This window comes from Lagenorhynchus albirostris, chromosome 19 (genome assembly GCF_949774975.1).
Source record: "Lagenorhynchus albirostris chromosome 19, mLagAlb1.1, whole genome shotgun sequence".
NCBI lineage: Eukaryota > Metazoa > Chordata > Mammalia > Artiodactyla > Delphinidae > Lagenorhynchus > Lagenorhynchus albirostris.
Window position 1 is genome coordinate 9,197,466 of NC_083113.1, and position 26,178 is coordinate 9,223,643.

Genomic DNA, 26,178 nt, shown 5'->3' on the forward strand with positions numbered 1-26,178 from the left:
CAGCTGGGGTGAGTTAAAGGATGTGGGCCCTGGAGACAGGGCCAGTCCCAGTGTTGGCCCTCGTTCTCCTTAGAGCCCTCTCCACGGGCGGAAGCATCTTGTCTCTGAACTTGAGCTTCCTCAGCTGTACAGTGGGGCACCTCGTGCCTCCCTCCCGTGGCCAGTGCAAGGAGTAAAGGGCTCGCTGTGTCACAGGCCTGAAAAAAGGGTTTCCCTCCCGTCGCCGCCCCTAGCTATCAAGGTGGCGCCCAGAGGGAGAGTCCAGGAGGTGGATTGGAAGTGGGACCCGCTACAGAAACCCCTGAGGAGACCCCATAGGATTTCCCCCCTCCCCGTGGCACTCGAGGGACTGGAGAGAAACAGATATGAGAAGGACAGATGGCAGTTTTCAGAAACCCTTCTGGAGGGAGGAGTCTCTCTTTACTGGTGTGGATGAGGCTGTCTAGGTGTCGGGCATCATAGTGAGGCGGGGGGCCTTCGGAGTGGTCAGATGGGGGGACAGGGCGGAGCTGGTGTAGCTCAGGCTGTGGGGACCGGTGGTGGGCGTGTTGACGGGGCTGGTGGCGGACAGCGGGGAGAGAGAGGTCACCACCACACCGCCGTCGTCCAGGGAGCGCTTGTAGGGGACTGGAGCATCATTTCGGAGGTCCTGGAGGGCCAGGTAGGCCTGGAGTATCTGTGGGCAGAGGAGGGCGAGCTGGAGGCTGGCTTGGGTGGGGTCGGCCCAGGTGGGAGCTGTGCCACAGCTCACTGGATGATGCCCACACTGGGCTGAGTCTGCTGGGAGGAAGGGGCGCCTTCTTCCCTCTTTGCCCAAAGTCACAAAAGGGGCTTGCGGAGGTCCTGGGGAGCTGGGTGGAAGGTTCTAGCCCTCTTAACTCACACCACCCCGCCCTGCAGGGAGGAGGCTCCTCACCCAGACGAGGATGGAGAAGAAAGCGAAGGTGATGGCGGCCTTGACACTGCTGCTCCCCAGGAGGAACTGTCTGGGCGGCGAATGCTGCCACTGGTTGGCCAGGAAGCAGAATCCCACGAACCAAATGCCTGCCCAGAGGGCTGGGGGGTCGAGGGAGAGAAGAGGGGCGGGGTGGGGTGGGAGGGGCGTGAGTTGGGGAGAGAGCGCTCAGGAAGGGTGGCTGGGGCCTCGGGTCTTGCCGTGGCCTCTCCCTCCCAGCCGGCCGCAAATCAACCCCTGGAGTGGGGTGTGCCGTCCACTACGGGGCTCGCCAGCCACTTGCAGCTTTTTATGTTTCACTCGATCAAAAATTCCAATCGATTAAAATAGAATTTAAAAAAATTCCGCCCCTTGGTGGCACTGGCCACACTTCAAGTGCTCGGCGGCCACACGTGGCCTGTGGCTCCCGTGTTGGGGAGTCCAGGCACAGAACATTCCTGTCCTCACAGAACCTTCTCTTGGACAGCGCTGGACTCGGTGACCTTTAGGGGCCCTCCCAGCCCTAAGTTGCTGGAACTGGGCAGGTGCAGAAAAGGAGAGGAAGGAGCCTGGGGCCTGAGGAAAAGGAACGAGCATTTATTTGGCGCTTACTGTGTGCCGGGCTCTATCTAGGGTGCTCGGCATTGGTGAGGAGGCCAGGCCTGGCTTGGAAGCCTGGGTCTGCCACTCGGCAGCCATTACACAACCTCCTCAAGCCTCAGTTTCCTCCTCTGTGAAATAGGAATCTGAACAGGACTTCCCTCCTTGGGTGGTTCTGAGGAAGAAATGAGAGAGCCACGGGGAGCTCTTGAAGCGGTGCCTGACACAGGGGATATGCCTGGTAAATATCAACATCACTGCAGGAGTCCTTTCTCGAGCTTCATCCTCAGAAAAACCCTGAAGGTGGGAGTTTTCATCCCAGCTTCTACAGAAGCTCAGAGAGGGGAGAAAACCCACACACTGAGGAGGCACCAGAGGTGAGATTTCAAACCTGGGTCTGTCTGACTCTGCGCTCTGCACCCAACCGCTGGCCACTGCCACTGGTGGCTTTTCAACAAAGGTTGTGAAGAAGGGAGGTGAATGCGAGGAAAAAGCTGGGCAGGAGAGAGCTTCTAGAATTAGCCTGGGGGTCAGAAGAGATGACCCTTACCCTGAGTCTAAGGGATGGGCAATGATTCCCCGGGAGGAAACAGCGGGCGCAGAAGAGCTTTGAGAAGTGAGGGGCAAAGCTTTGGGTCGCGTGTGGAGGATGGTCGGGGCCGGCTGGGTGGTCAAGGGCAGTGCCCGGGGGGCTCACCGGCCAGGATGAAGTCCAGGAGCTGGAAGGCCGTCTTGAAGCGGCTGGTGGTGGTGCGGCCCTCATGGGCGTCCAGGGCGAGGAAGGCCAGGCAGCTGAGGAAGGCCAGGAGGCCAGCTCCCACAGCGAAGCTGCAGCCCGCGTTGCTGCTGTTGAGGACGCAGTGGAGCTGCGAAGAGTTGGTCTTGTTCTGGTAGCCGTCAGTCAGCACGGAGGAGAAGACGATGAGGGAGAAGACCTGTGGGTGCGGGATGGGGGTCCCCAGGGGCCGGAGCAGAGCTCAGTGTCTCCCCAGACCGGCTCATCCTCCCGGGCGGGTCCCCATCACTGGGCGTGGGGGCCCTGCCGTACACCCTCCCGGTGGTTCTGACCCCTCCCTCCCGGTCACATCCTCAGAGCTTCCCAGAGCCATCCTCCCGCTGCCCCTCGGCCCCTCTCCTCCATCCCAGCTCAGGCCTCATCCTCCCCACTGGGCCCTTGCCCCAGCCTCTTCCCCGGCCTCCCTGCCTCCAAGTCTCCCCACACGGCCCCACAGGGGCTCTTTCCACACCCTGCCCCTCCCAGCTCCCAGCCCCGCACCCCCATGACTCCCCAGCACCCCCAGGACAGAGTCCCAGCCCCTCATCTCCCCCCCACTCACCCCTGCCTCGCTCACGCTCACCTTCTGCCCCCAAACCCAAGTACCAATATGAAATGCACCGTGCCCGGGATTCGGGAAGAGAGGGCAATAAGTATCTCTGCCTTCAAGTCTTTCCCTCTGGCAGCCACTTCTTCCTCCTCTCTCCCAGCTCCATTAATTCCTCTCCATTTTAAAAAAGGAATTTGTGAAATATTCCAAATGTACAGAGAGAAGTGTAATAAACACTCAGTACCTAATGAACATTCACCTTTTGCTTCAAGGCTTTTTTTTTTTTTTTTTTAATATATTTTGTTTTGGCCACACCACACAGCTTGTGGGATCTCAGTTCCCCAACCAGGGATCAAACCTGGGCCACAGCAGTGAAAGAGCTGAATTCTAACCACTAGGCCACCAGGGAACTCCCAAGGCTTTTTTTTTTTTTTTTAAAGCAAATACAGCCTGGGACTTCCTTGGCACTCCAGTGGTGACTCCGCACTTCCACTGCAGGGGGCACGGGTTTGATCCCTGGTTGGGGAACTAGGATCCCACATGCCACACGGCGCAGCCCAAAAAAAAAAAAAAAAAAAAAGCAAATGCGGGGCTTCCCTGGTAGCACAGTGGTTAAGAATCCGCCTGCCAATGCAGGGTACACGGGTTCGAGCCCTGGTCCGGGAAGATCCCACATGCCGTGGAGCAACTAAGCCTGTGCGCCACAACTACTGAGCCCGTGTGCCACAACTACTGACTGAAGCCTGTGCGCCTAGAGCCCAGGCTCCGCAACAAGAGAAGATGTTGCAATGAGAAGCCTGCGACTGCAATGAAGAGTAGCCCCTGCTCTCCACAACTAGAGAAACTAGGTATTCGCACACAGCAACGAAGACCCAACACAGCCAAAAATAAATAAATAAAATTAAAAAAAAAAAAAGCAAATGCAGCCTCACCAATATGCTAGCCCTGTCACCTTTGTCTGTGCACACACTGCACATAGCACACGGGGGTACCACTGTCCACCTAACCCTGTTCATTTATGAAACCACCGATGTACTCCACAAGCACTAGCCTGTGTCATCCTTACAACCCTAGGATGTGGGCACTATTAACACCCTCGTGTTTTTAGATAATGGAGCTGAGGCACACAGAGGGTGAAGAGTGGCCCAAAGTCAGTCAGCTAGTGACAGGCAGTGCCTGGATTTGAACCCAAGTTGTCTGGCTCCTGAGTCTGCTTTAACCCCTGCTGTATATGCTGCCACTGGCTGGACCAGAAGCCCCGAGGGCAGAGGTTCCCAGCAATGAGATTCAGTGACGATCTGAAGCGCCAGCGATTTGTCCCAGATGGTCACAGTGCAGCGTGGCAGGGGCCACACCAGATATGCAAGGAACTGGTGTGTGTATGTGACAGGGGTGGGAGCCGGTCCAGGAGGGCTTCCTGGATGCGGTCAGGCCTGTAAGGAATGCTGCAGGGTGAGAAAGGCTATGGAGTGGGATCTTGTCTGGGGGTCAGTAGGGAGCCATGGAATGGCTGAGAGCAGGGGAGGGGCAGGGTCAGTTCCGGGTGTATGAAGAGCCCTGTGGGGCCATGCAGAGGTGGACTGGAGTGAGTGAGACTGGAGGCTGGGAGTCTGGGGAGGAGGCTGGGGCCTACGCTCAGGGAGAGAGTCAAGGTTTGAGCAGGAACTGAAGTCAGGGGGCCGGATTTAGGAAGAAGTAAGGTGAGACCTGAACTGCACCTTAAAGAATGGGGAGTTTTGGGGAGTGATAAATTGGGAGTTTGGGATTGGCATATACACACTACTATATATAAAATAGATAATAAGGACCTATTGTATAGCACAGGGAACTCTACTCAATAGACTGTAATGGCCTATATGGGAAAAGAATCTAAAAAGGAGTGGATATATGTACAGGTATAACTGATTCATTTTGCTGTACACCTGAAACTAAGACAACATCAACTATAATCGATTATACTCCAATAAAACTTAAAAAAAAAAAAAGGATGAGGAGTTTTGCAGGCAGACAGGAGGAAGGGCATTCCAGGCAGGCCAAACCATGTGTGCGAATGCCAGATGCTGCAGAGGGAAGCTCCTGCAGGGGCTGGAGGCAAATCTCATCTGAGGGGTCTGGTATGAGGTGAGGCTGGAAACACAGGGACCAGACCCTCTGAGGCCTTGAACACCACACCGAGGGGCCTGGACTCGGGAACCCTGGCAAAAATTAATTTCCTAGCTTGGACTTAATTTTATGCATGGAAGGGCTCTGAGCAGAGGGATGGCCAGCGTCAGACAGGGAGTTAGAGAAAATCTCCCTGGTCATGATGGATGGGAGGGCCCAGGCAGAAAGGCTGAGGCCAGGGCTCTGGGGAAGCCAGTGATATTTAGGACGCAACATTGGACTTGGTGATTGATTGGATGTGGTAGTGTTGGGGACAGGAGGGAGGGGAGGAGACAAGGGGAAGGTAATTCATTAGAATTTGAATTCCTCCTGGACAGGGTGCATGTGGGCCCCTTCTCTCTACAACCAGCACCCAGCACCAGACTGGACCTCTGCAAATGTGTTGAAAGGGTGAATGACTTTGGCCCTTCTTTTTTGCTCCTGCGCTGCCCTTCAGAGGGGGGACGGGAGAGGCAGAGGATGGACCCCTAAACTCTACAGCCTCTGTCCATTCTCCTCTCTCCTTTGCCTTAATTGCCTTCTCTGAATAAAAAGAACAGATAATAATAATAATAATGACTAGTCCCTCTTTTTGTCCAGCACTTTAGCATTAAGGGAGGGTATTCACATCCGTTCCATTTCAGGGCTGCAGCACTGAGTCTGCAGAAGGGGAGCGTCTTGCCCTGCTGGTCCGAGGCAGAGCCAGGTCAAGGACGGGAAGGCCCATTGATCATTTTTGAGCCCGGATTCATTTTACCTGCGCCCCCTCCCCGCAGCCCCGGGGGCCCCGCGTGGTCGCGGTTACTAATCCATCGCCCTTTCACAGGTGATAAATCGAAAGCCGTGACTGTGCAGTGGAAAGAGCCAGCCGCGTCTGACTCTGACAGCTGTGTGGCTGGCCTTGGGCAAATTGCTCACCTCTTGGAGCCTCAGTTTCCCAGTCTGTCTCTGTGCTGCAAAGACGCGGATGCCTGGCCCTGATGGCAGTTCTCATGACTGGCCAGAGAGGGGAAGCGTCCTCTCAAGGTTAGTCATGGGGGGAGGGGGTTGGAATCCAGCCCCCCTGACTTCCAGGCCCGCGGGCTGTCTGTCCACTGACCCAAAAAACCTTGGACAAGCAAGAAGGGGGCTTGGCTGGACCAGAGGGACCCTAAGCCTCTGAAGCCCGAGGCAGACCTCCTTCCACACCCCTCCTGGCCTGTCCCCAGGGAGGGAGCAAAGATTCATTAGTTATAGCACCAGCTGGCAGGCAGCCGTGAGAAGGACAAGGATGGGAGGACCAGCTGCCCGGAGACTCCCTGCCGAGGAACTGGGCCAGGCGGGAAGGAGGAGAGGGCGGGCGGGAGGGAGGAGGGAGGTGGCAGGCGAAGTCCGTGACTGAAACGTCTGGCACAGTCGGAGGCCCTTCCCCCCAGCCCTTCCCCACCCCCTTCTCCCTCACCACCCGCGCCTCCTTCTGAAGCATCGGAAGCCAAGCCCGTGCATCCTTCTGACTCGCTCTCCAGCTGGGTGACGTCCTTGGGCAAGTCGCTCAACCTCTGTGAGCCTCAGTTTCCCCTTGGGTCCAACAGGTGTAATGATGCTCACGCCATAGGGTCGTGGTGAGGAGCCGAAGAGCGAGGCCAGCGAGGGACTTGGAACTGGGATGTGGAATGCGTTTTTCACCTCTTCCTTTGGGTGAGAACGACGATGGACACGAGTCCCCACCACCCTATGGCCCCCAAACCCATCCTTCTCTCCTCGATCACAAGTTGGTCCCAATAATAATCGCTATCGAAGGAAAGATGGCTACTTGCCAGGCGCACACTAATCAATTTAGGGGCCTTGACTTCATTTTCACACACAGTCTTTCCTGGTGAGCGGGAAGGACTATACATAGGAGGGTGTGGAGGTTCAGACAAATCAAGTCACTTGCTCAAGGTCACACAGACCTGGGGTCACCGGGGAAGTTATCAAATAAAACGGGGCACTTTTGAGAATCAAAGGAGGTGCTGCTGATAATTATGCCAGGACCAACCCAGGCAAGCAGGGCAGGATGTCGCTCTACATGGAGACCATGTGGTCGAACCAGGATTCTCGGTCAGGCCGGATCGATCCTTCTGGAATAGGACCCTGCATTCAATCCCGGGCATCCCACCTACTCTCCTGACCCCGATCAAATCTCATCATCTCCCTGGGCCTCGGTTCCCAACTCTGTCAGAGGAGTGCCGTGGAGGCTGCACAGCGTAAAGCCCACAGTCACAGCTTTAACTCCTCAAGCACTGAGGTCCAGAGAGGAGCAGTGATCGGCTCAAGGTCACACAGCAAAGTCGGCGGCTGAATGAGGATCTGACCCCAGGTGTCTTGACTCTTCGCGAATGTGGTAATGATGAAACGAATGCAGGTAAATCCCTTGCTTGGCACTGTGCCTGGCCATAGTGACCACCTACCCTCTGGCATCTTAGGTCTACATTACATATTCTTATTCTCTTCCTACCTCTGTGCATCTTTCCCCCCAGAGGCCCCAGCCCCTGCTCCTCTCCTGGTCCCTTGTCTGAGAGGTGGAAATGAATGGGCTCTGGCATCTCACAGACCCCAGTCTGATTCCCTGCCTCTTACTGTGTGACCTTAGCCAACGCTGTCCAATGGAACCTTCCACCATGATGGAAATGTTCTAGATCCTTACTGTCCAATATGAGAGCCGCCAGGCTGAAATGTGGCCACTGTGACTGAGGAATGATTTCTTTCTTTTTTTTTTTTTTTTTGGACGTACCATGCAGCTTGTGGGATCTTAGTTTCTCCACCAGGGATCGAACCTGGGCCGCCTGCAGTGGAAGTGCGGAATCCTAACCACTGGACCGCCAGGGAATTCCCTGAATATTTTATTTTATTTAGTTTAGATTAGAATAGCCACATGTGGCTTGTAGTTACCAAATCGGACAGCACAGCCTTAAAAAAATTATTTAACTTTCTCTGATCCTCAGTTTTCTTCTCTCAAAAATGGGGCTCCACAGCACCCCCTTTGCAGGGTTGTTTCTTCCCATGAGAGTTAATAAGTGCTCAGAATAGCGCAGGGCCTACAGTTAGATGCTCAGTAAAGGGTGACTTCCGTTATGAGCTCCCTTTGGCTTCATTTTCCCCATCTAACCCCTTCTTCCCACCCCCCACTCTCTCTGCACTGGGTCTGGGAGGTGAGACACCTGCTTCCTGTCACCCACGGGGCAGCTGGGCTACAGGAGGGCCTCACCCCTGCCAAGCTCCGTGCGATCGTCTTTGGCCTCTTGAGAAACTGCACGGCTTCACTGTTGGCCAGGTCCTGGAGGCTTTCTGGGATGTGCATGCCTGCTGTTCTGCTGCCCAGGCCCTGGGAGGCCGGAGCAGTAATGCTGGGCGCTGCCTGCTGGGCACTACCGTCCAGAGGCTCTAGGCCCACCCCGGGGCTCAGCTGCTGCAAGACAAGAGGGATGGAGGGGGGATGGTTAGAGTCCAAGGTGCGGGGTAAAGGGGCTGCCAGGGGTCCCAGGAGTAGGGGGCAGGGGATGGGAGGGTCCTTGTAGTCCCAGGATGGGGTTATATAGGGTGAGGGTTCTTAGGAGTCGGTGCATGGGTGAAGGAGATGCTGGGGTAGGGGTCCTAGAGATCGGGGCGCAGGATGAGAGGGTCCCCTGAATTGGGGTGCCGGGGGAGGGGGCTTCTGAGAATTCCAGAGGTAGGGGCACAGGGTGAGGGAGCTGCTGGGGTCCCAGGAGTCAGGAATGCAGGCTGAGCAGGGCCCCAGAGGTGGAGGTGCAGAGTGGGGAGATGCCTGCCAGGCTAGGGAGGAGGAGTGGGGAGAAGGCAGGATACTGGGGTGATGCCCTGACACAGGAGCCAGAGGGCCCATTTTAAGGACTGTGTTAATGGGATTTTCGGGGGACTAGGGGTGCTGGAATGGCGAACAGAACCCCGGGGAGGTCTGAAACAGGGGGATCCCTTTCAGGCTTTGGGGTGACAGCACCCGTAGTGTAGACCCCAAGCAGCTCAGGGTAGATTTTAGGCTGTCCTCGTGATTGTGGGTGATTGCCTTAGAATCAGGGCCTCCCCTTAGAGTTCAGGTCCATCTTCATAAAAGTGCATTTCCTCAAGTCGGGGGTCTGGACCTCAGATGTGTAGGGAACATGGGCTCGGAACTCAGCTGCCCCCTCAGAATGAGGAGGCCGTGCCCCCGGCACTAAGCTACCTTCAGAGAATCGGGGTCTTCCCTTTAAGGACGTGGAATGGGGGTGGTGACACTTGGGGGTGATGCTGCCTGAAAAAGGGTCACCCCTACTCTGGAGGCCGGGTCAACGTCACCTGGAGGACCGCTCTTCCTTCCGCCCACCTTCCCCTCCTGGTCCTGGCACCACCTCAGCCTTCTTTTGGTTCCTCTTTTTCCCGCCTTTTCGCTCCTTCTCTGCTGGAGCTGATTGGCTGAGATAAAGCCACGCCCCCTCTCTTTCTCCGCCTACTCTGGAGCTGACAGGAGCAGGGGCGTGGCCTCAGCGGACGTTGGGCCGCCCGCCGTTGGCAGGCTGCGCGCGGAAGCCCTGCACTGTCCCGGAAGTCCCGGGAGTCTGGCGCCCGCCCCGCCCCTTTCCCTTTGAAGCTCTTGGACAAGGAGATACTTCTGCAGCGCATGCGCCGAGTCCAAGGAAAGCGAGTTGTGGAGCGAGGCAGGCAGATTGCGCGTGCGCAGTCGACACAGGGCGTTAGAAGAAGGAAATGGACCTCTCTCAATGACCTAGGCATTGCGCATGCGTCTTACTGCGGACTGAAGCCGAACCTCGAAGGCCCAGGACGCTTTTCTGCACATGCGCAGGAGGCTCAATGACAGTTGAACGTTGGCTAAGGTGAGGGAAAGGGTGAAGGATTGCCTAGCCGGGGATGGGGGCCCTGCACCCCTATGTAGCCTTCCGAGCATATCCTAGGCGCTTAAGATCCACCTGCCGCCTAGACCCCGCAGAGACTAGTTGTGCCACCACAGGGCTTCTGGGACCGCAATACGCTCCAGGACTTGAAGACCTCTGACCCCTGCCTAGGACTCAGGCCAACTGAGCACTGTGGGAGGGGACGCACAGCAAGGGCCTACGAGGCGGGCGGATGGGCTCTGAGCCCTTCCTGGGGTAGAAACGGCCCCTGGAAGTTGGGACACGGAGGTGGAGAGGGCGCCTTTACCCCCAGATGACCATTGACTTATGCCCATTTCCCTCGTTTAGGCTGCGGGGAAAGGGTCTGGCCATGCTGCATGTGACCCGAGGGTTCTGGGGATCCAGGGTCCGAATATGGCCCCTGTTGCCCGCGCTCCTCGACCACCCCCGGGCCCTGTCATCGCTGGCGGCCAAGATGGGGGAGTACCGCAAGATGTGGAACCTCACGGAACCCCGCAACTGGTCCCAGCAGTACCGCGAGCGGTTCATCCCGTTCTCCAAAGAGCAGCTGCTCCGCCTCCTGATAAAGGTACAGCCCGCCCCGGGTCCAAGAGCCTTGGAACTACGAATCCCGGCAGGCCTCGCGGCGGTACAGCCCTTCATGCTATAGAGGGCTGCCTTGGAGCCCCCTGGGAGTTGTGGTTCCTATTCCCTTTATAGGCCCAGGTGGGCGTGGAGTGAGTTGGAATGCAGGGGACTGACCTTTGAGATGCAGATAGGTGCCGCAGCAGTTCCGGACTCCGGCTTGTTCTGGGGGCTGGAACAAGCACTCACTGGGGCATGGTTTTTCCCTCTACAAAATGGGTATAATAATCATCCTCATCATTACTATTACTACTGCCTAATAATAATTATTATATCCACGAAGCTATAATTATATCACACAGAGCTCTTATTATATGGCACTGTGCTAAACATTTCCCACATATTATTGAATTATTGAACAACCCAATAAGAGAGGTACCACCATCATTCTCATTTTACAAATGAAGTAACTGAATCAGGAAAAGGTCAGTGACTCACCCAAGGTCATGACTAGTGGCCCAGATCTGACTCCACAGCAGGGCGGGGACAAGGGTGAGGCAAGTAGGCACTTGCTCGACCCTAACGGCTTACCCCACTATTGCCATCATACTTGTGATTATTCTGTATTATCATTCATTCATTTAATAATTATTGATTAAACACCTGTATGGACTAAGTCCTGTGCTGGGCTTTATCCATACACAAAACTATATGTACACACACATAAACACACGTGTATATATACGGACACACATAATCACATCACATTCTCACCATTGCTTTTTTGAGAAAGAGGGTATGATCCTCTGTTGCTGATAAGGAAACAGGCTCAGAGAAGTGATGACATTCACCCCGGGCACCGAGATAGGAAGCATAAAGAAGTGGTTAAGTATGTGTGCTCTGGAGTCAGATAGGCCTGGATTGTAGTCTCAGCTTTTCTTTATACAGACAGTGTAGCCCTCAGCAAGTGACTTCTCTGAATCTAAGTGTCCCCTCTGAATAATGAGGGTTATAATTCCATCAACCTCCTTGCATCCTCTAGAGGGTGATATCATGCCAGCAAACAGCGCCTGGCACACAAATAAGGAGTGACTCCTGGCCAGTAAGTGTCAAAGCGGGAACCTGAACGTCTAGCTCTTCGAGTCATCTGTTTTTCACTCTCTGGAGCTACCTCAGTTACTTGGCCAGTGAAATTGATCAACCCTTGTCCCTTCTAAAACACGCCCAAATTTTAAAGAGCCCAGAGCTCTGATTGTCTGTCTGGGTTGCCCAGGAAAGAATTCCTCCCCATGAGGAAGCAGGGAGAGGCCTAAAGAGAAGTTTTGCTTCCCGAGGTAACAGGAGTTCCATTCCAGTCCTGCGGAGAAGGCGGCTTTGGAGGAGTTCGTGGCCCACGTGAACTTTTGCACCTTGTTCCACTACCATCACATCCTGGCCCAGCTGCAGGTGAGGACAGGGCCCCTCTGGCCCTGTCATCCTTGTTTGCTTATCCATTCATTAAGCAAAAATTCTCTGAGGGCTTACTTGGAGCCTGGCCCTGTTCTAAGCACTGGCAATGCAGCAGTAAGCAGAAGAGATGAAGCCATGCCCTTGTGGAAGTGACATTCCAATTGGGGAGATGATAAATCAATAATTGTAAAATATGATACCCAGGAGTTTTAAGTGCTATTGAAGGTGGAATAGAAAGGGACGAGAAGGGCACCTGTTTTAGACAGGGTGGTCAAGGAAGCCTTCTCTGAGGAGGTGACAGGTGAGTTAAGACCTGAGTGAAGCGATGCAGCGAGCCTCATGGGTGTCTGGGGAAGGACATTCCAGGCAGAGCGAAAAGCAAGTGCAAAGGCCCTGAGGTGAGAGAGGGCCTGGAGTGTTGGGGGAATGGCAATGGGACCACTGGCTGGAGGGAGAGAGGGCAAGAGGTGAGAGCAGAGAAGGAGTGGGGGAAAATTGTGCCTGGCCTTGTGGGCCATGCAGAGGACTTGGCTTTTATGCTAAGTGAGCTGGGAACCGCCGCAGGTGGGCTCTGAGCAGAGGAGGGTCATGAGCTGATTTGGGTGTCAATAGGATCCTTCTGGCTGCCATGTAGGGAAAAGACGGTCAGAGGCAGGGAGATCTATTAAAGAGTCTATTATGTTTGTCCAAGTGAGAGATAATGGCAGCTCCCACAAGGGTAATAGCAGTGGAAGTGGTGAAAAGTGGTCAGACGTTGCTAATGGTCCGAAGGCATCAGCATTCAGCTGTGTGGGTGGGGCCTTGAGAGAGAGAGGAGTCAAGGGGGCCTCCAGCGGTTCAGGTCTGCTCCTCCCGAAGGATGCAGCCAGCTGCCACTTACTGAGACGTGGAAGACAGAGTAGGGGGCAGGAGACAGGTCTGTGGGGAAGATTGAGAGCTCAGTTTTGGACTCAGAAATTTGAGCTGCCTATTGGACAGCCCGGTAGAGGGAGGGACTTGAATGCCCACAGGCTGGAGGTCAAGGGAAGGGGCTGGGCTAAGAAATAACCCTGGAAGTATCTAGATGGTACTGCATGCAACCACCAGGGGGATTAGTCCTGAGGAGTGAGTGCCAGTCCGGAGGTCGGGAAGGGGAACTGGAAGCAGTGAGGGGGCTGGACAAGGAGAAGTCAGAGAGAAGCCGAATTCCAGGAAACGGTGGAAGCCAAATTCCCAGCATCCTCCTCCTGCTCTAGGATCTTGTGTTGGGCATCTCCAGGACAACCCTCAGATTCACTGATTTTCACGAGGGGCTCACAGAGCTCAGTAAAGCTGTTATGCTTCCAGTACTAGTTTATTACAGCAAAAGGAGAACAGACAAAATCACAAAGGAAAAAGGCAAGGAGACGGGGTCCAGGAGAGACCAGGTGAGAGCTTCCGGTTGTCCTCTCCCAGCAGAGTCACAGGAACAGTGCTTCATTCTCTCATCAGTGGTGCATGACAACACACAGGGTATCACCCACCAGGGAAGCTCACCTAAGCCTTGGTGTCCAGGGTTTTTAATGGCGGTTGGTCAGGCAGGCGTGGCTGACTGCCTACGTGGCTGATCTTAGTTACTTAGTCTCCGGCCCCTCCAGAGGTCACACTGCTACTTCATGGCCCCACCGTGAATCACATTGTTAGCACAGACTATCAGGTGTGGCCCAAGCCCCTGGTAAACCAAGCTACTCCCATCAGGCAGGATAGTCCAAGGGCTTAGAGGTTCCCTCCCAGGAGCCCACCAGTTCTTTGGAATGTGCAGGGTTTGGACAACCCAGGCCTGCCGAGTTAACCCTTTACCACTCCTGCCCCCCTATAGCTCTCCTCTTTGCTTCGATGAGGGGCAACATCGGCCCCTCTGTGTCAGGCTCATCACCTCCTTCCTGCAGAACCGAGGAGCAGCTGCCATCAGCCCCATTTGCAGAAGCAGAAACTGAAGCTCCAAGAGGGCCCGGATGTGCCCAAGATCACACAGGTCCCAAGCGGCAGAGCTCGGATTTGCACCCCTGTCTCCTGGCCTCCAAGCTCTTCTTCGGGGCACTTTTTTTTTTTTTTTTTTTTTTTTGCGGTATGCGGGCCTCTCACTGCCGCGGCCTCTCCCGCTGCGGAGCACAGGCTTCAGACGCACAGGCTCAGCGGCCATGGCTCACGGGCCCAGCCACTCCGCGGCATATGGGATCCCCCCGGACGGGGGCACGAACCCGTATCCCCTGCATCGGCAGGCGGACTCTCAACCACTGCGCCACCAGGGAAGCCCCGGGGCACTTTTTAAAAAAGTTATTTAAAAATATATTATTATATAAACACTTAAATATATTGAAACAGAAAGAATATACAGTGAAGACAGACATTCTCACTGAGGCAGCAGATTTTAAATGGAGACACTGAGAGGGTTGGGTAGAAGCACCAAAGGTGAGTGAGACACACCGGGTGACCATTTGCTGGTGACCTAAGTCCATTGAGGAACCAGGCAAAGAACAAGAAGAGCCCAGTTCAGGCGCCAGCTTTGTCGTTCACTAGGCGTGCGGGTGACCTTGGTAGGTGACCTCTCTCTGCTCCTCCTTTCTCCTACGCATTTATTCATTGAATTCACTCACTAGATATTTACTGAGCACCTACTGTGTCCCCCGAATGGTTCCAGCCCCCAGGACACAGCGGTGAGCCTGAGATGTGTGTATCTGCCTCATGGCGTCATGTTCTAGTGAGGGAGACAGACCCTTGACAAGGTAAAGAAGTAAAATATGTTAAGAGGTGCTAAGTACCATGGATAGGGGTGCCAGATAAAGTACAGAACACCCAGTTTACTCATTTCCTACTGCTGCCATAGCAAATTACCATCAACTGGGTGGCGTAAAACAAGAGATTTATTCTCTCAGAGCTCAGGAGGCTGGAAGTCCAAAATCACGTTGTTGGCAGGGTTGGTTTCTTCTGGAGGCTCGGAGGAAGGGAACCATCCTATGCTTCTCTCCCAGCTTCTGGTGGGTGCCGGCAGTCCTTGGCTTGTGGACACATCACTCCAATCTCTGTCTCCATCTTCACATTGCCTTCTTCTCTGTGTGTCCTTTTCTGTCTCTTATAAGGACACTCTCATTGGATTTAGGGCCCACCCTAATCCAGTATGATCTCACTTTGATCCTTACCTTAATTATACCTGCAAAGACCCTATTTCCAAATGAGGTCGTATTCTTTTTTTTTTTTTAATTTATTTTATTTTTATTATTTTTGGCTGCATTTGGTCTTTGTTGCCGCACGCGGGCTATCTCTAGCTGTGGCGAGCAGGGGCTACTCTTCATTGCGGTGCGTGGGCTTCTCATTGCTGTGGCTTCTCTTGTTACGGAGCACGGGCTCTAGGCATGTGGGCTTCAGTAGTTGTGGCATGCGGGCTCAGTTGTTGTGGCTCGTGGGCTCTGGAGCACAGGCTCAGTAGTTGTGACACACGGGATTAGTTGCTCCACGGCATGTGGGATCTTCCCAGGCCAGGGCTCAAACCCGTGTCCCCTGCACTGGCAGGCAGATTCTCAAGCACTGTGCCACCAGGGAAGCCCGAGGTCATATTCTGAGGTTCCAAGGGGACATGAATATTTAGGGGACACTATTCAACCTTCTATACCCAGTTAAATTTGAATTTCAGATAAGCTATGAATAGTTTTTTTTTTAAGTATAATTATGTCCATGTAATATAATCCTTATATATTGCATAGGACATACTTAAACTAAAAAATTATTTGTTGTTGATCTGAAAATCCAATTTAACTTGATGTCCTGTATTTTATTTCTTTTTGGCTAAATCTGGTAACCCTAATTAAGAAGAAAAAGAAATCAGAGGTATTTTTGCAATTTTAGGTAGGGTAGTCAGGGAAGGCCTCAGTGAGGGGGTGACATTTGAGCAGAGACCTAAAGGAGGCCAGAGTGAGCCATATGGAGATCTGTGGGAATAGTAAGTGCAAAGGCCCTGTGGCACGGGTGTGCATGGTGTGTAAGGAGGAACAGCAAGGTGGCTGGTGGGGCTAGAGCTGAGTGCCCAAGGGGGACAGGGCTGAAGATGAAGTCAAAGAGGGGACCCGGGGCCAGATCCTGCAGGGCCTTGTGGGACACAGTGAGGACTTTGCTTTGACTCTAGGTGAGGTGGAAGCCAGGGGAGGGCTCTGTGCAGAAAATAGGCGTGAGCAGATTTAGATGACGACACGCGCCCTCTGGTGGCCGTACCGGGAACAGACGGGGGTGAGGATGGGAGATGGGAGCTGGGAGCTGGGAGTCCTGCACTGAGGCCACCACAGCAGTCCAGGGGGTGAGAAGTGCTCAGATTCTGGATCTATCAATATTCTGAGTGTGGTGCCATCGGGATTTGCTGATGGGCTGGAGAAAGAGAGGAGTCCAGGGTGACCCAAGGCTTTGGGCCTGAGCACCTGGAAGGATGGGCTTGGCCTCTTCTGAGATGGAGAAGATGGGGGGCACCGTGGGGTGGAGTGGGGGAGGGGATTGGGGAGGAGTTTCAGGACCCCAGTGTGGGACATAGAGGGCCTGAGAGCGGGGTGGTGGGGACGGTCATGAGTCAGACACTCTCCCCCCCTGTGCAGGGATGAATTCAGGCTGTGAAGGCGAGGGTCTGTGTGAGTGGATGTCCACACTGACCTTGATGTCTGTACCAGGGTCTATGTGCAAATTAGAAGAAAGCACCCCTTACCCTAGCCTGGGGCTGTCTAATATGATAGTCACTATCTACACGTGGCTGTGTAAATTTGAAATAATTGAAATTAAATAACAATTTAAAATCCCATTCCTCAATTACATCCATCACGTTTCAAGTGCCCAGTGGCCATCTGTGGCCAGCTGCAACCTATTGGATAGTGCACATGGAGATGTTTCCATCATTGCAGGAAGTTCTATTGGATGGTGCTGTTCTATACCCTTTATTTCCTTATGAAAAGATGATAAATGTCTAGGTCTGCAGCATCTACAATGGTACAATTTAGGTCTGGTACCTTTGGGAGGGGACACCTCGAATTGTTATTTTGTTGGAAGATAGGGATTAGAGGATGTTATTTTGTGGGCTTGATGTTGGATTTGAGGCAACTGTGACATCCCTAAAGAAATGTCAAGTGGAGAGTTTGTATTAGTTCCTATAAAGGCTTAGCTGCTATAACAAGCAGACCCCATAAGGCAATAGTTTAAAGGAGGTGGAGGATTCTTTCTCTCCCACTTAACAGCCTTGTGGTAAGTGGGCCAAGGTGGATAGGCAGCTCTGTTCCACATGAGATGATGCCGGGATCCAAGTTCCTTCCATCTTGTTGTTCTGCCATCCCCTTAGGGCACAGTCTTCATCTCTGTGGGCTCAGAACTGGGTTGTAGGCAGAAGAGCATTCTAAGCTGGTAGAACAAGGAAATAGTGTAAAGTGCAGGGGGGGCAAGAAGTGAGGGAGAAGGTGTACCTGTCACTTCTGCTCACATTCTATTGATGAATTCTCCTAGCCACACCTAGCCTCTCAGAGGAAGATGGGAAATGTAGTCTATCTGGGCAGCCCCATGGCCACCTTCACCTCTATTACTGTGGCAGAAGGGGAGGACAGAGCTCATGCACTGGAAATGGGTATTAGGTCTGGAACTTGGAGGAGAGGTCCAAAATGGAGATGTGGGTTAGGTAGTTATCTGCGCAGAGGTGGTGTTTAAGGGGAAGGGGATGGCGAGGCAACTTAGAGTGAGCTTGAGGGAAGAGAAGGGAAGAGGGCCTAGAATCAAGCCATGGGGTACCCCATCATTTAAAGGATGGGGCCAGGAACATCCTTATGTGTACCCACAATCCCTCATGCAGTGACCTAGCTCATTTTTCTTCTCTCTGACTCTCTCCTCAGGCCTTGTATGACCCCATCAACCCTGACAGGGAGACCCTTGAGCAGCCTTCACTTACAGACCCCCAGCGTCTGTCCAATGAACAGGAGGTTCTTCGGGCTCTGGAGCCCCTGCTGGCCCAGGCCAACTTCTCCCCGCTCTCAGAGGACACCCTGGCCTATGCTCTGGTGGTCCATCACCCTCAGGATGTGGTCCAGGTGCTTGTCTTCCAGAGGAGAACCAAAACTCCCAGGATGCCTTGGGGTAGGGGTGGAGTCTTTGGGAAGCAGAGCCTGCTGGGAGTTGTAGTCCTGAACACAGGGCACCAGCACTTGTGGCACCTTTGGTGAATTAGAAAAAGGTGCCTCTTTCTCAGGTCACTTCACTGCCATCTGTTGGAAAAGTATCATAAGATACAGGTCTTCTTAGGACTAGAGACTTTATCACCATTTGCCAGAAAACCAATACAGCTGTCCTTTGGTATGGGGGGGATTGGTTCCAGGACCCCTGTAGATATAAAAATCCCCGGATGCTCAAGTCTCTTATGTGAAATGGCATAGTATTTGCCTATATATATGCACATCCTCCTGCATACTTTGTCATCTCTGATTACTTATAATACCTAATACAGTGTAAATGCTATGTAAAGTAGTTGGTGGTACACAGAAAATTCCAGTTTTGCTTTCTGGAACTTTCTGGAATTAAAAAATTTTTTTCTCCATGCCGTAGTTGGTTGAATCAATGATGTGAAACTCATGGATATGGAGGGCTGACTATAATAAATAATATCAGTACAAAATACCATTAAAGTCAACAAAATTAGGGAATTCCCTGGCAGTCCAGTGGTTAGGAGTCAGCGGTTTCACTGCTGGGGTGCAGGTTCCACCCCTGGTCAGGAAACTAAGAAGATGCCATAAGCCATGGGGTGCGGCCAAAAGAAAAAAGAAAGTCAACAAAATTATAATAAAAATACTAAAATCTTCCAGATTTCCACATTTTAGTGATTTTTAAGATGTGCTTTTTTTCTGAAGTCATACTTTACTGTCTCTGAAATTGGGATGTGACTTACAAGGGGGGGGTAGTGTGAAATAGTTTAATTGGCAATATATTTTCCCTTTTAGTTGCTTCATAAAATAATAAATTATAGAGTATCTTAAAATCAGTGGCATCTTAGATTCTAGGAAATACGGTAATAAAGATGACTGTGATGTGAATGGCACCATCTTGGGTGGTGTGCCCTTGTGCAGTATACAACATGAACAACCATACATGGCTGTTCTGCCTACACACTGGGTGATGATAAGCCTGGGAAGTGGGGCAGGGGATCATCGGGGGCAGGGGCATCTAATTCGAGTATTCCACACTCACACCCTAGCTTATGCTCAGCTGCCCCTGTTTCCTTCTTCCCCCTTGGCAGGTGACGATAAATTTGGACCAGTATATCTACATGCAGTTCTGGGCCCTGGGCCAGCGAGTCGGGCAGATGCCCCGTAAGTCCAGCGTGGGCTTCAAGCATGGCTTCTTCAAGTCGCCTCCTGCAGAGAGGTGAGGCGGCCTTTGGTTCCCCAGCTACAGCGAGAGGGAGCAAGGTTAGAGTCGAGAGGGGACTGACAGGTCAGTGTCTGGATTTGGGTGTCTGGGACCCGGGTGGGAAGCCAAGAAAGGGGGAGAGGTGAATCAAATACTGCCTTTTCTTTCTAAGGAGAAGTAAGAACTACAATTCCCAGGGGAAGAGAAAGGGTAAGGACATTTTTCTCCATTTTCCAAATGAGGAAAACTGAGGCTCAGAGAGGGAAGACCAAATTCTGAAAAAGTGGTACCGCCAGGATTCTGATGAACATTATGTTTTTAATAGATATTCAAATACAGAGTAGGGTCAGGAGAGCCAGACCTTCTCACAGTCAGCCAATGGACCTGTCAGTCACCCAATCCTTCTGGAAATCAGTGTATCAAATACAGTTACGAATCCAAAAACAAAACACAACAAAAACCAAAGACAAGGGCTTCCCTGATGGCGCAGTGGTTGAGAGTCCGCCTGCCGATGCAGGGGACACGGGTTCGTGCCCCGGTCCGGGAAGATCCCACATGCTGCGGAGCTGCTGGGCCCGTGAGCCATGGCCGCTGAGCCTGCGCGTCCGGAGCCTGTGCTCCGCAATGGGAGAGGCCGCAACAGTGAGAGGCCTGCGTACTGCAAAAAAACAAAAAAAAACAAAGACAAAAAGTCTCTTATATCCCTTAAACCAGTAGTTCCACTTCCAGGAATCTATTCCAAGGACATACTTATACGCGCAGACTCTGTGTTTAATTATCTGTCTCTCATGCTGGACCATAAGCTCAACAAAGGCAACTCCACAAATTCAGTGTTGTCTCTCCAGAGCTAAATAGCACTCCCTGGCACCTAGCAGATACTCTGAAATATGTATAGAATTTGAATTTGAAAATTAACTAAAGTCATAAACTCCCTGTGCAACTAAATCACTTTGCTGTACACAGGAAACTAACACAATATTGTAAATCAACTATACTTCAATTAACAAATAATAAAAAAGATAATTAACTAAAGAATCTTAGCTCTCATTTTTCAAGTTCTTAAAATCAGAAGCAACCTATGTGTCCAATAATAAGGGATTGTATCATGTCACTGACCCCTTATTGTTGGACACTTATGTCTGACTTTCCTCCCACCATTGTTAATTAGCTTTTAAAATGATGATGTGACTACAGAGCCAGAGAGAGTGTCCTAGGGTTGGAGTGGGGCGCCCTGGGGTGGTCCTGACCATCGTTGCCCCTCCATCTCTGGCCATCAGGAGATACTTTAAGCGGGTGGTGCTAGCAGCCCGAGCGAAGCGGGGGCACTTGGTGCTGAAGAGCTTCAAGGACATACCGTTGGAGGGCCTGGAGCAGCTGCTGCCGGAGCTGAAGGTGCGCACGCCCACCCTACAGCGGGCCCTGCTCAATTTCACGTTGGTCGTCTCGGGTGTGGTGTTCTTCGTCAATGTGGGCATGGTGGTGCTCTCCGACCTCAAGATGGCCACCTCCCTGCTGCTGCTGCTCTTCACTGCCTTCATGGGCCTGCGGGCCTCCAAGGTAAGCGGCCCACCCCACCAAGCCTGCTCCTTGGTGTTCAGCCAGGTCAGGCCACCCTATCGTTTTGTTTCTCTTTTTGTGGATTATTCCTGCTTCATGCTGTGCTTCCTTTCCTTTCCTTATTTACTCAACACAACCTTGGGCAGGTTTCTTGATCTCTCTGTGCCTCCATTTCCTCATCTGGAAAATGGGTATAATAGCAAGACCTGCCTGGTAGGGCTGTTGTGAGGAGGAAATGAGTGAATCTGTGAGGAACACTGGATACAGGGCTGGCATGTGGCTAGTGGGATACAAGTGTTCACGGCCACTCACTGCATGCTTAGTGACGTGGGAAGGGTGTGTGTTTTAGAACCAGACTGCCTGGGTTTGAATCTAGTTCTACCGTGTTCTAGCTGTGTGACCTTTTTTTTTTAGCTTTTTTTTTTTTGGTGGCCACACCGCATGGCATGTGGGATCTTAGTTCCCCGACCAGATATCGAACCCATTCCCCTGTAGTGGAAGCGTGGAGTCCTAACCACTGAACCTCCAGGGAAGTCCCTAGCTGTGTGACCTTGAACAAGCTGCTTAACCTCTCTGTGCCTCTTTAAAGTGGAGATGACAGTGGGGGTTGTTGTGAGGAGTAAATGAATTGATGCGCATACTACAGTGCGGAGAACAGAGCCTGGCACATAGTACAGAAGGCATTATATGAGAGTTCGCCATTACCATTATTACTGTTATTACTGACTGTGCTCTTGTCTCCTGAGTCTGGGCTTCCCCATCCTGGCCAGGTGACACTATCACCAGGGGAGCTATTTTATAAATGCATCCTCCTGTGTTCTAGCCCATATGGACTGAATTGGAAACTCTGGGAACAGGGCCTGTATTATTAACAAGCTCCCTTCCTGATTCCGCTACATGTGAGCGCAGGGCCGCCTCATCCAGTTGTGCAGGTTGTTCACCATCCAAGGATGCGTGGCCGAAGGGACAGCTGGGGGTTGGACTCCAGCTTGTGCTTTGCTTGCTGAGCCGCGAGCTCTGTCTCGAGACTGAGGTGGCCTCAAGGGGCTGCCTTTTACTGATTCTCCCCAGGGGTGGCATTGGCCCCAGGAACGTGGACTGGCATGAAGTTGCTGTTGTGCCCGATCACTTACTTGCTGGCTCCTTGGTTTTCAGGCTGTTTTCAGCCATCCCAATGGGCTCGTAGGAAGCCTGGTTGGTTAATAAATCCCACAGATAATAACCAGCCTGCGCTGGCTGAGAGGGTTGCAGAGGTGGGGGGAGCACTTCCTACCTAGAACCAAGGGTCCGGTGGGATTGGAGGGAAGCTCTGAAAGGTGGGGATTGAGCCTTTCAGGGGGCTGGGTGAGCACAGCTTGGGGGGATCTCACAGTGATGGAGTCTGGGGTGCAGCGTGGTGAAGCGAGGCCCCAGAGGGAGTGGCGAGGGCCTTGAATGCCAAGGCAGTGGCCCTGGACTTCATCCTCAGGGCAGGGGGCTATGGAAGAGCTGTAAGCATAGAGGGTGTGTGGCAACCACGGACAACAGAGGGGAGGGTGCCGAGCTGCTCTGGGGAGGACAAACACAGTTCTAGCCCAGGGAGGACCATCCGTGCTACCTCTCAGTGGCCCGTGGGGATGGAGGGTCCTGAGCCTCTTGGGCTCTGAAGCACCCGGTTTTAAACCCAGTGCACTAGTTAATTTACTGCATCCCTTAGACAGTTTCCCATGCCCCAGGCTGAGCCCCCATGCCTTAACTTTATCATTTATTTATTTATTAATTTGGCTTGTGGGATCTCAGTTCCTCAACCAGGGATTCAGCCTGGGCCATGGCGCCGAAAGCACTGAATCCCAGCCACTAGCCCACCAGGGAACTCCCTCCATGCCTTAAATGTGGGTCTCCCTGGCCTCTGTCCAGCTGCCCGCACAGCATCCATCTTCCCCTAAACCCCCTTGTCCTCCCGAGTTCCCCGTCTTGGGACAGATGCTCAGATCAAACACCTGGGAGGCTGATTTTGCCGCAGGATACACGTCCCTCTTTCTCCTTCCACCCCTCCACCCACGAGAGATCTCGTCCACTTCCGTGGTTTCCACAAGCAGCTCCCCATCATCTCCTAGATCGGGGTGCTCTGTGCTCAGCCTGAAGCAGCCAAGTTGGCCAGGTGGAGGGCAGCATCTCTCCCACACCTGCTCTTCCTCCTGGTTCTCCATCTGTGGTTGACCCCGTTGTCCCCCAGTCACTGGTTAGACCCCTGGAAGTCGCCCTGGCCCTGCCCCCCAACCCGTCAGTCCTCAGCCCATCCTTCCTGCCCCCCCTCTCCAAGTCTCTGTGCCCATCTCCTTTCCTCTATCCTGGCTCCAGCTCAGACCCTCTTCCTAGCCCCCCCGTTGGTCCCCTCCGGCCCATCCCCATTGGCCCCGGGGCTGGCCCTGCTTCTCCCTTGCTCACAACTTGGCATCGGAGACCTTGCTTCCCCAGCCTCATCTGACACAATTCTAAGCTTCAGCTCTACCAAAATATACTTGTAGCTCCTCCCCCCTTCTTCTCTTTTCTTCTTTCCCTTTGCATGTGCTGTTCCTGGTGGGGAAGGGGGGCAGCCAATAGACAACTGGGCCCCAGACCTGGCGCTCCCTCCCTCCTTCTCTGAAAACGGCTCATCAAGTATTTGTTGTCTGTTAACACTTCTCTTTGACAATTTAACATTTAAAACCTTTTTTTTTAATTATGGAAAAGTGCAAACAGATGCAGAAATAGAATAGTATAATAAGCTTCCTTGTAGCCAGCACCAGCGTCAACAGGTAGCAACGGTCAATCAGGTTTCACCTAAAGACCGCCTCCCCGACCATTGGATTATTTTGAAGCAGATCCTGCACGCGTCATCTGGGAACACTTCAGTATGTGTCTAGACGATAAGGATTAAAAAAAAAAAAAACCATTGTAACAAAAAGTGCCGACACTAAAACTCCTATGGTCCGGAAATCCTCGAACACATTCATTAATACGTGGCTCAAATGAGCAAACCAGGGGCGAGAGCATGTGGGTTAAACATCCAAATACCCAGGCCAGTCCTGGGGACCTGAACCGAAGACGTCTGGGGAGGTCCCTGGAGCCCTCGGGAAGGACTGTACCAGCGTAAGTGACCCAGGGGTGTGTATATGGGTGAGGGTGCGTGCTGGGTGGGTTGGGGAGTGTGTGTGTGGAGCCCCAGCACGGCCCTGACCCTCCCGGATCTCGTCTGGCCTGCAGATGTTCGGACAGCGGCGCAACGTGCAGGCGCTGGAGCTGGCGCACATGCTCTACTACCGCAGCACGTCCAACAACTCGGAGCTGCTCAGCGCCCTGGCCCTGCGCGCGCAGGACGAGCACACCAAGGAGGTGATGCTGGCGCATAGCTTCCTGGCCCGGCGGCCCCGGGGGACGCAGGGCCAGCCGGAAGAAGGTAGGACTGCGAGTGCCAGGTGGCCCCACACTGCCCCGCCCCTTTTCAGCCCCGCCCCCGCGAGGCCCCGCCCCATCCCAATGCTGCCCGGCTCAGACGTGGCCCCACCTGGAGCAAACTCCACCCTGCCCCTACCGGGTTGAGACTACCGTTAGTCCCAAGTGGCCCTGCCCCAGTGAGACACCATCCCCACGATGCCCACCTCCCAGTCCCGGCTCGCACTGGTGAACCCGATTCAGCACTCGGGACCCCTGACCCAGCTTCTGCTCTTCCCTGGGTGACCTCCCTCTCCTAACCTCAACCTCGATAGGAGTCTTGGATCAGGCTCCTGTTGTGGCATACTCCCCACTCCCCGCCCGCTTCTTCCTATACGTGAACCCAAACACTTCCTACAAGACACCCTTATCCGTTACCTGTGTAAGCGCCCTGAGCAAGAGTCCCTGGCTTGTCCCCAGATGAGAGCCCTAAAGCTGAGCCTCCTAGGCTTTGTCCCACTCCCCTAGGCTTCTCCCAAACCCAGACCCCTCTTATTCGTTGTGCTGCGCCCTCCCTGCTGCCCCCTCTCAGTCCTTCCAGGTCTGTCTGACCTCCTCACAACACCTGCCTCCCTCTGCAGAGACCTCCCAGTGGCTCCAGTCGGAGGTGGAGAACTGGCTTCTAGCCCAGTCAGGCTGTGACGTGGCCTTCAACGGAACTCGGGCCCTGGCCCACCTGCAAGCCCTGACCCCCAGCATCGGGATGTACCCGCCCCCGGGTTTTCCCAAACTAGACCCGTTGGCTACTATCACTTCCCCCAAGGCCGCACCACCCAGCACTGATGACCCCTTATCGAAACCTCTCTGTCCCGCCCCGCCCAGCCAGCTGGTTGGGAACTAAGCTCCGCCTCCTCGACAAGCCGTCAATCATGGCTACGATGCTTCACCACTCCACAACTTCCAGTTACTCATTACTACTTAACGTTACTCTGTTTTCTTAAACAAAGTCGCCCATCAAAGCAGCCTGCTGTTGCTAGGCCCCCCTCTTCGGATGAACAGCCAATCAAAGCTTTTAGGCCCTGCTTCTGTTCCATCTTGGTCCCCCGCCCCACAAACATTTAAACGTGGTGCCAGCCAATCACAGCTGTGCAACGCTACAAACCACCAGGCACAGCTGTTAAACTGTGCCCTCCCGAGGCTATATATCACTGTCTTTTTAGCCTGTACCGGGCAGACTGCCCATCGTGTTTACCGAGGCGGAGCTCCAGCCCACGTCCAATGAGAGCCTTTTAGCCCGGTTCTCTGGCAAACCGCCAATGACAGCTGTTGGGCACAACCAACCTAGGGCAGCCAGTTGTCCCTGCATGGAAGAAACCAATCAGAATTTTTAGAGGAGACCTGATCTTTCTATCAATTGCAGCTACTTATAAGGCAGGCCATTTGGTCAACTGTCGATCAGCTTGTCCAGGCTGAAGGGGTTGGGAGCCTTGTGCCAGGCAGAAAGCTGGGCCAGGAGGAACCAGAAACTATCCTCACCCCAAGGCTCACGTCCACTCAGGCCCAACAACAAAACTCAGGCGCCTTCCCTGCCCAGGTCCCTCAGCCTTTCTACAGAAACTACCTCAGCCTGGATCTTGCCTCCACCAGTGGCCTGTGAAATATTTATTGGTCTATCAATTTCTCCCCTGTCCCCTCTCGCAAAGGAATAAATCATGTTTCATAAATCTGGATGAGTGGGGTAGCCGCAGCGGTTGGAGGGAAGGAAGGCATTGGAATCCTGGAAAGAAGAGACTCTGGGTCTTGGGGGAATGCATTTTGGGTGGGTCCCGGGCAAAGGAAGCTGTAGTCCTAGAGAGAGTCTGGGCTTGGAGTTGGTGAAATAGACTGGCTGTGGGTCACAGAAGAGGATCTTAGGGAGGACCTGACCCCTGAGCAGAGCCCTGGTTCCCCAAAA

The 26,178-nt window shown here is 53.3% G+C and overlaps 2 protein-coding genes across 6 annotated transcripts; one reads left to right on the forward strand and one right to left on the reverse strand.

The window, feature by feature from the left end:
- Positions 1-389: 389 nt before the first annotated feature.
- Positions 390-10,470, reverse strand: SYNGR4 (synaptogyrin 4). 4 transcript variants are annotated; one of them, XM_060131381.1, is made up of 5 exons: positions 10,354-10,470; positions 8,228-8,428; positions 2,232-2,421; positions 917-1,056; positions 390-676 (listed from the first exon to the last, which is right to left on the reverse strand). In XM_060131381.1, the coding sequence occupies exons 2-5, from the start codon at positions 8,318-8,320 to the stop codon at positions 443-445; spliced, it is 657 nt and encodes a 218-aa protein (XP_059987364.1). In that variant the 5' UTR covers positions 8,321-8,428; positions 10,354-10,470; the 3' UTR covers positions 390-442. The 4 variants fall into 4 exon arrangements, with proteins under 4 accessions (XP_059987364.1, XP_059987360.1, XP_059987362.1 ...); XM_060131377.1 differs by having other exon boundaries at positions 2,232-2,469; XM_060131379.1 differs by having other exon boundaries at positions 2,232-2,469; positions 8,228-8,425; positions 10,354-10,433.
- On the forward strand, positions 9,636-25,948 carry TMEM143 (transmembrane protein 143). 2 transcript variants are annotated; one of them, XM_060131375.1, is made up of 8 exons: positions 9,641-9,848; positions 10,215-10,455; positions 11,793-11,897; positions 17,768-17,962; positions 19,162-19,289; positions 20,552-20,831; positions 24,057-24,249; positions 24,866-25,948. In XM_060131375.1, exons 1-8 carry the CDS (start codon positions 9,826-9,828, stop codon positions 25,123-25,125), a joined length of 1,425 nt encoding a protein of 474 aa, XP_059987358.1. In that variant the 5' UTR covers positions 9,641-9,825; the 3' UTR covers positions 25,126-25,948. The 2 variants fall into 2 exon arrangements, with proteins under 2 accessions (XP_059987359.1, XP_059987358.1); XM_060131376.1 differs by lacking the exon at positions 11,793-11,897 and having other exon boundaries at positions 9,636-9,848.
- The last annotated feature ends 230 nt before the right edge of the window (positions 25,949-26,178 follow it).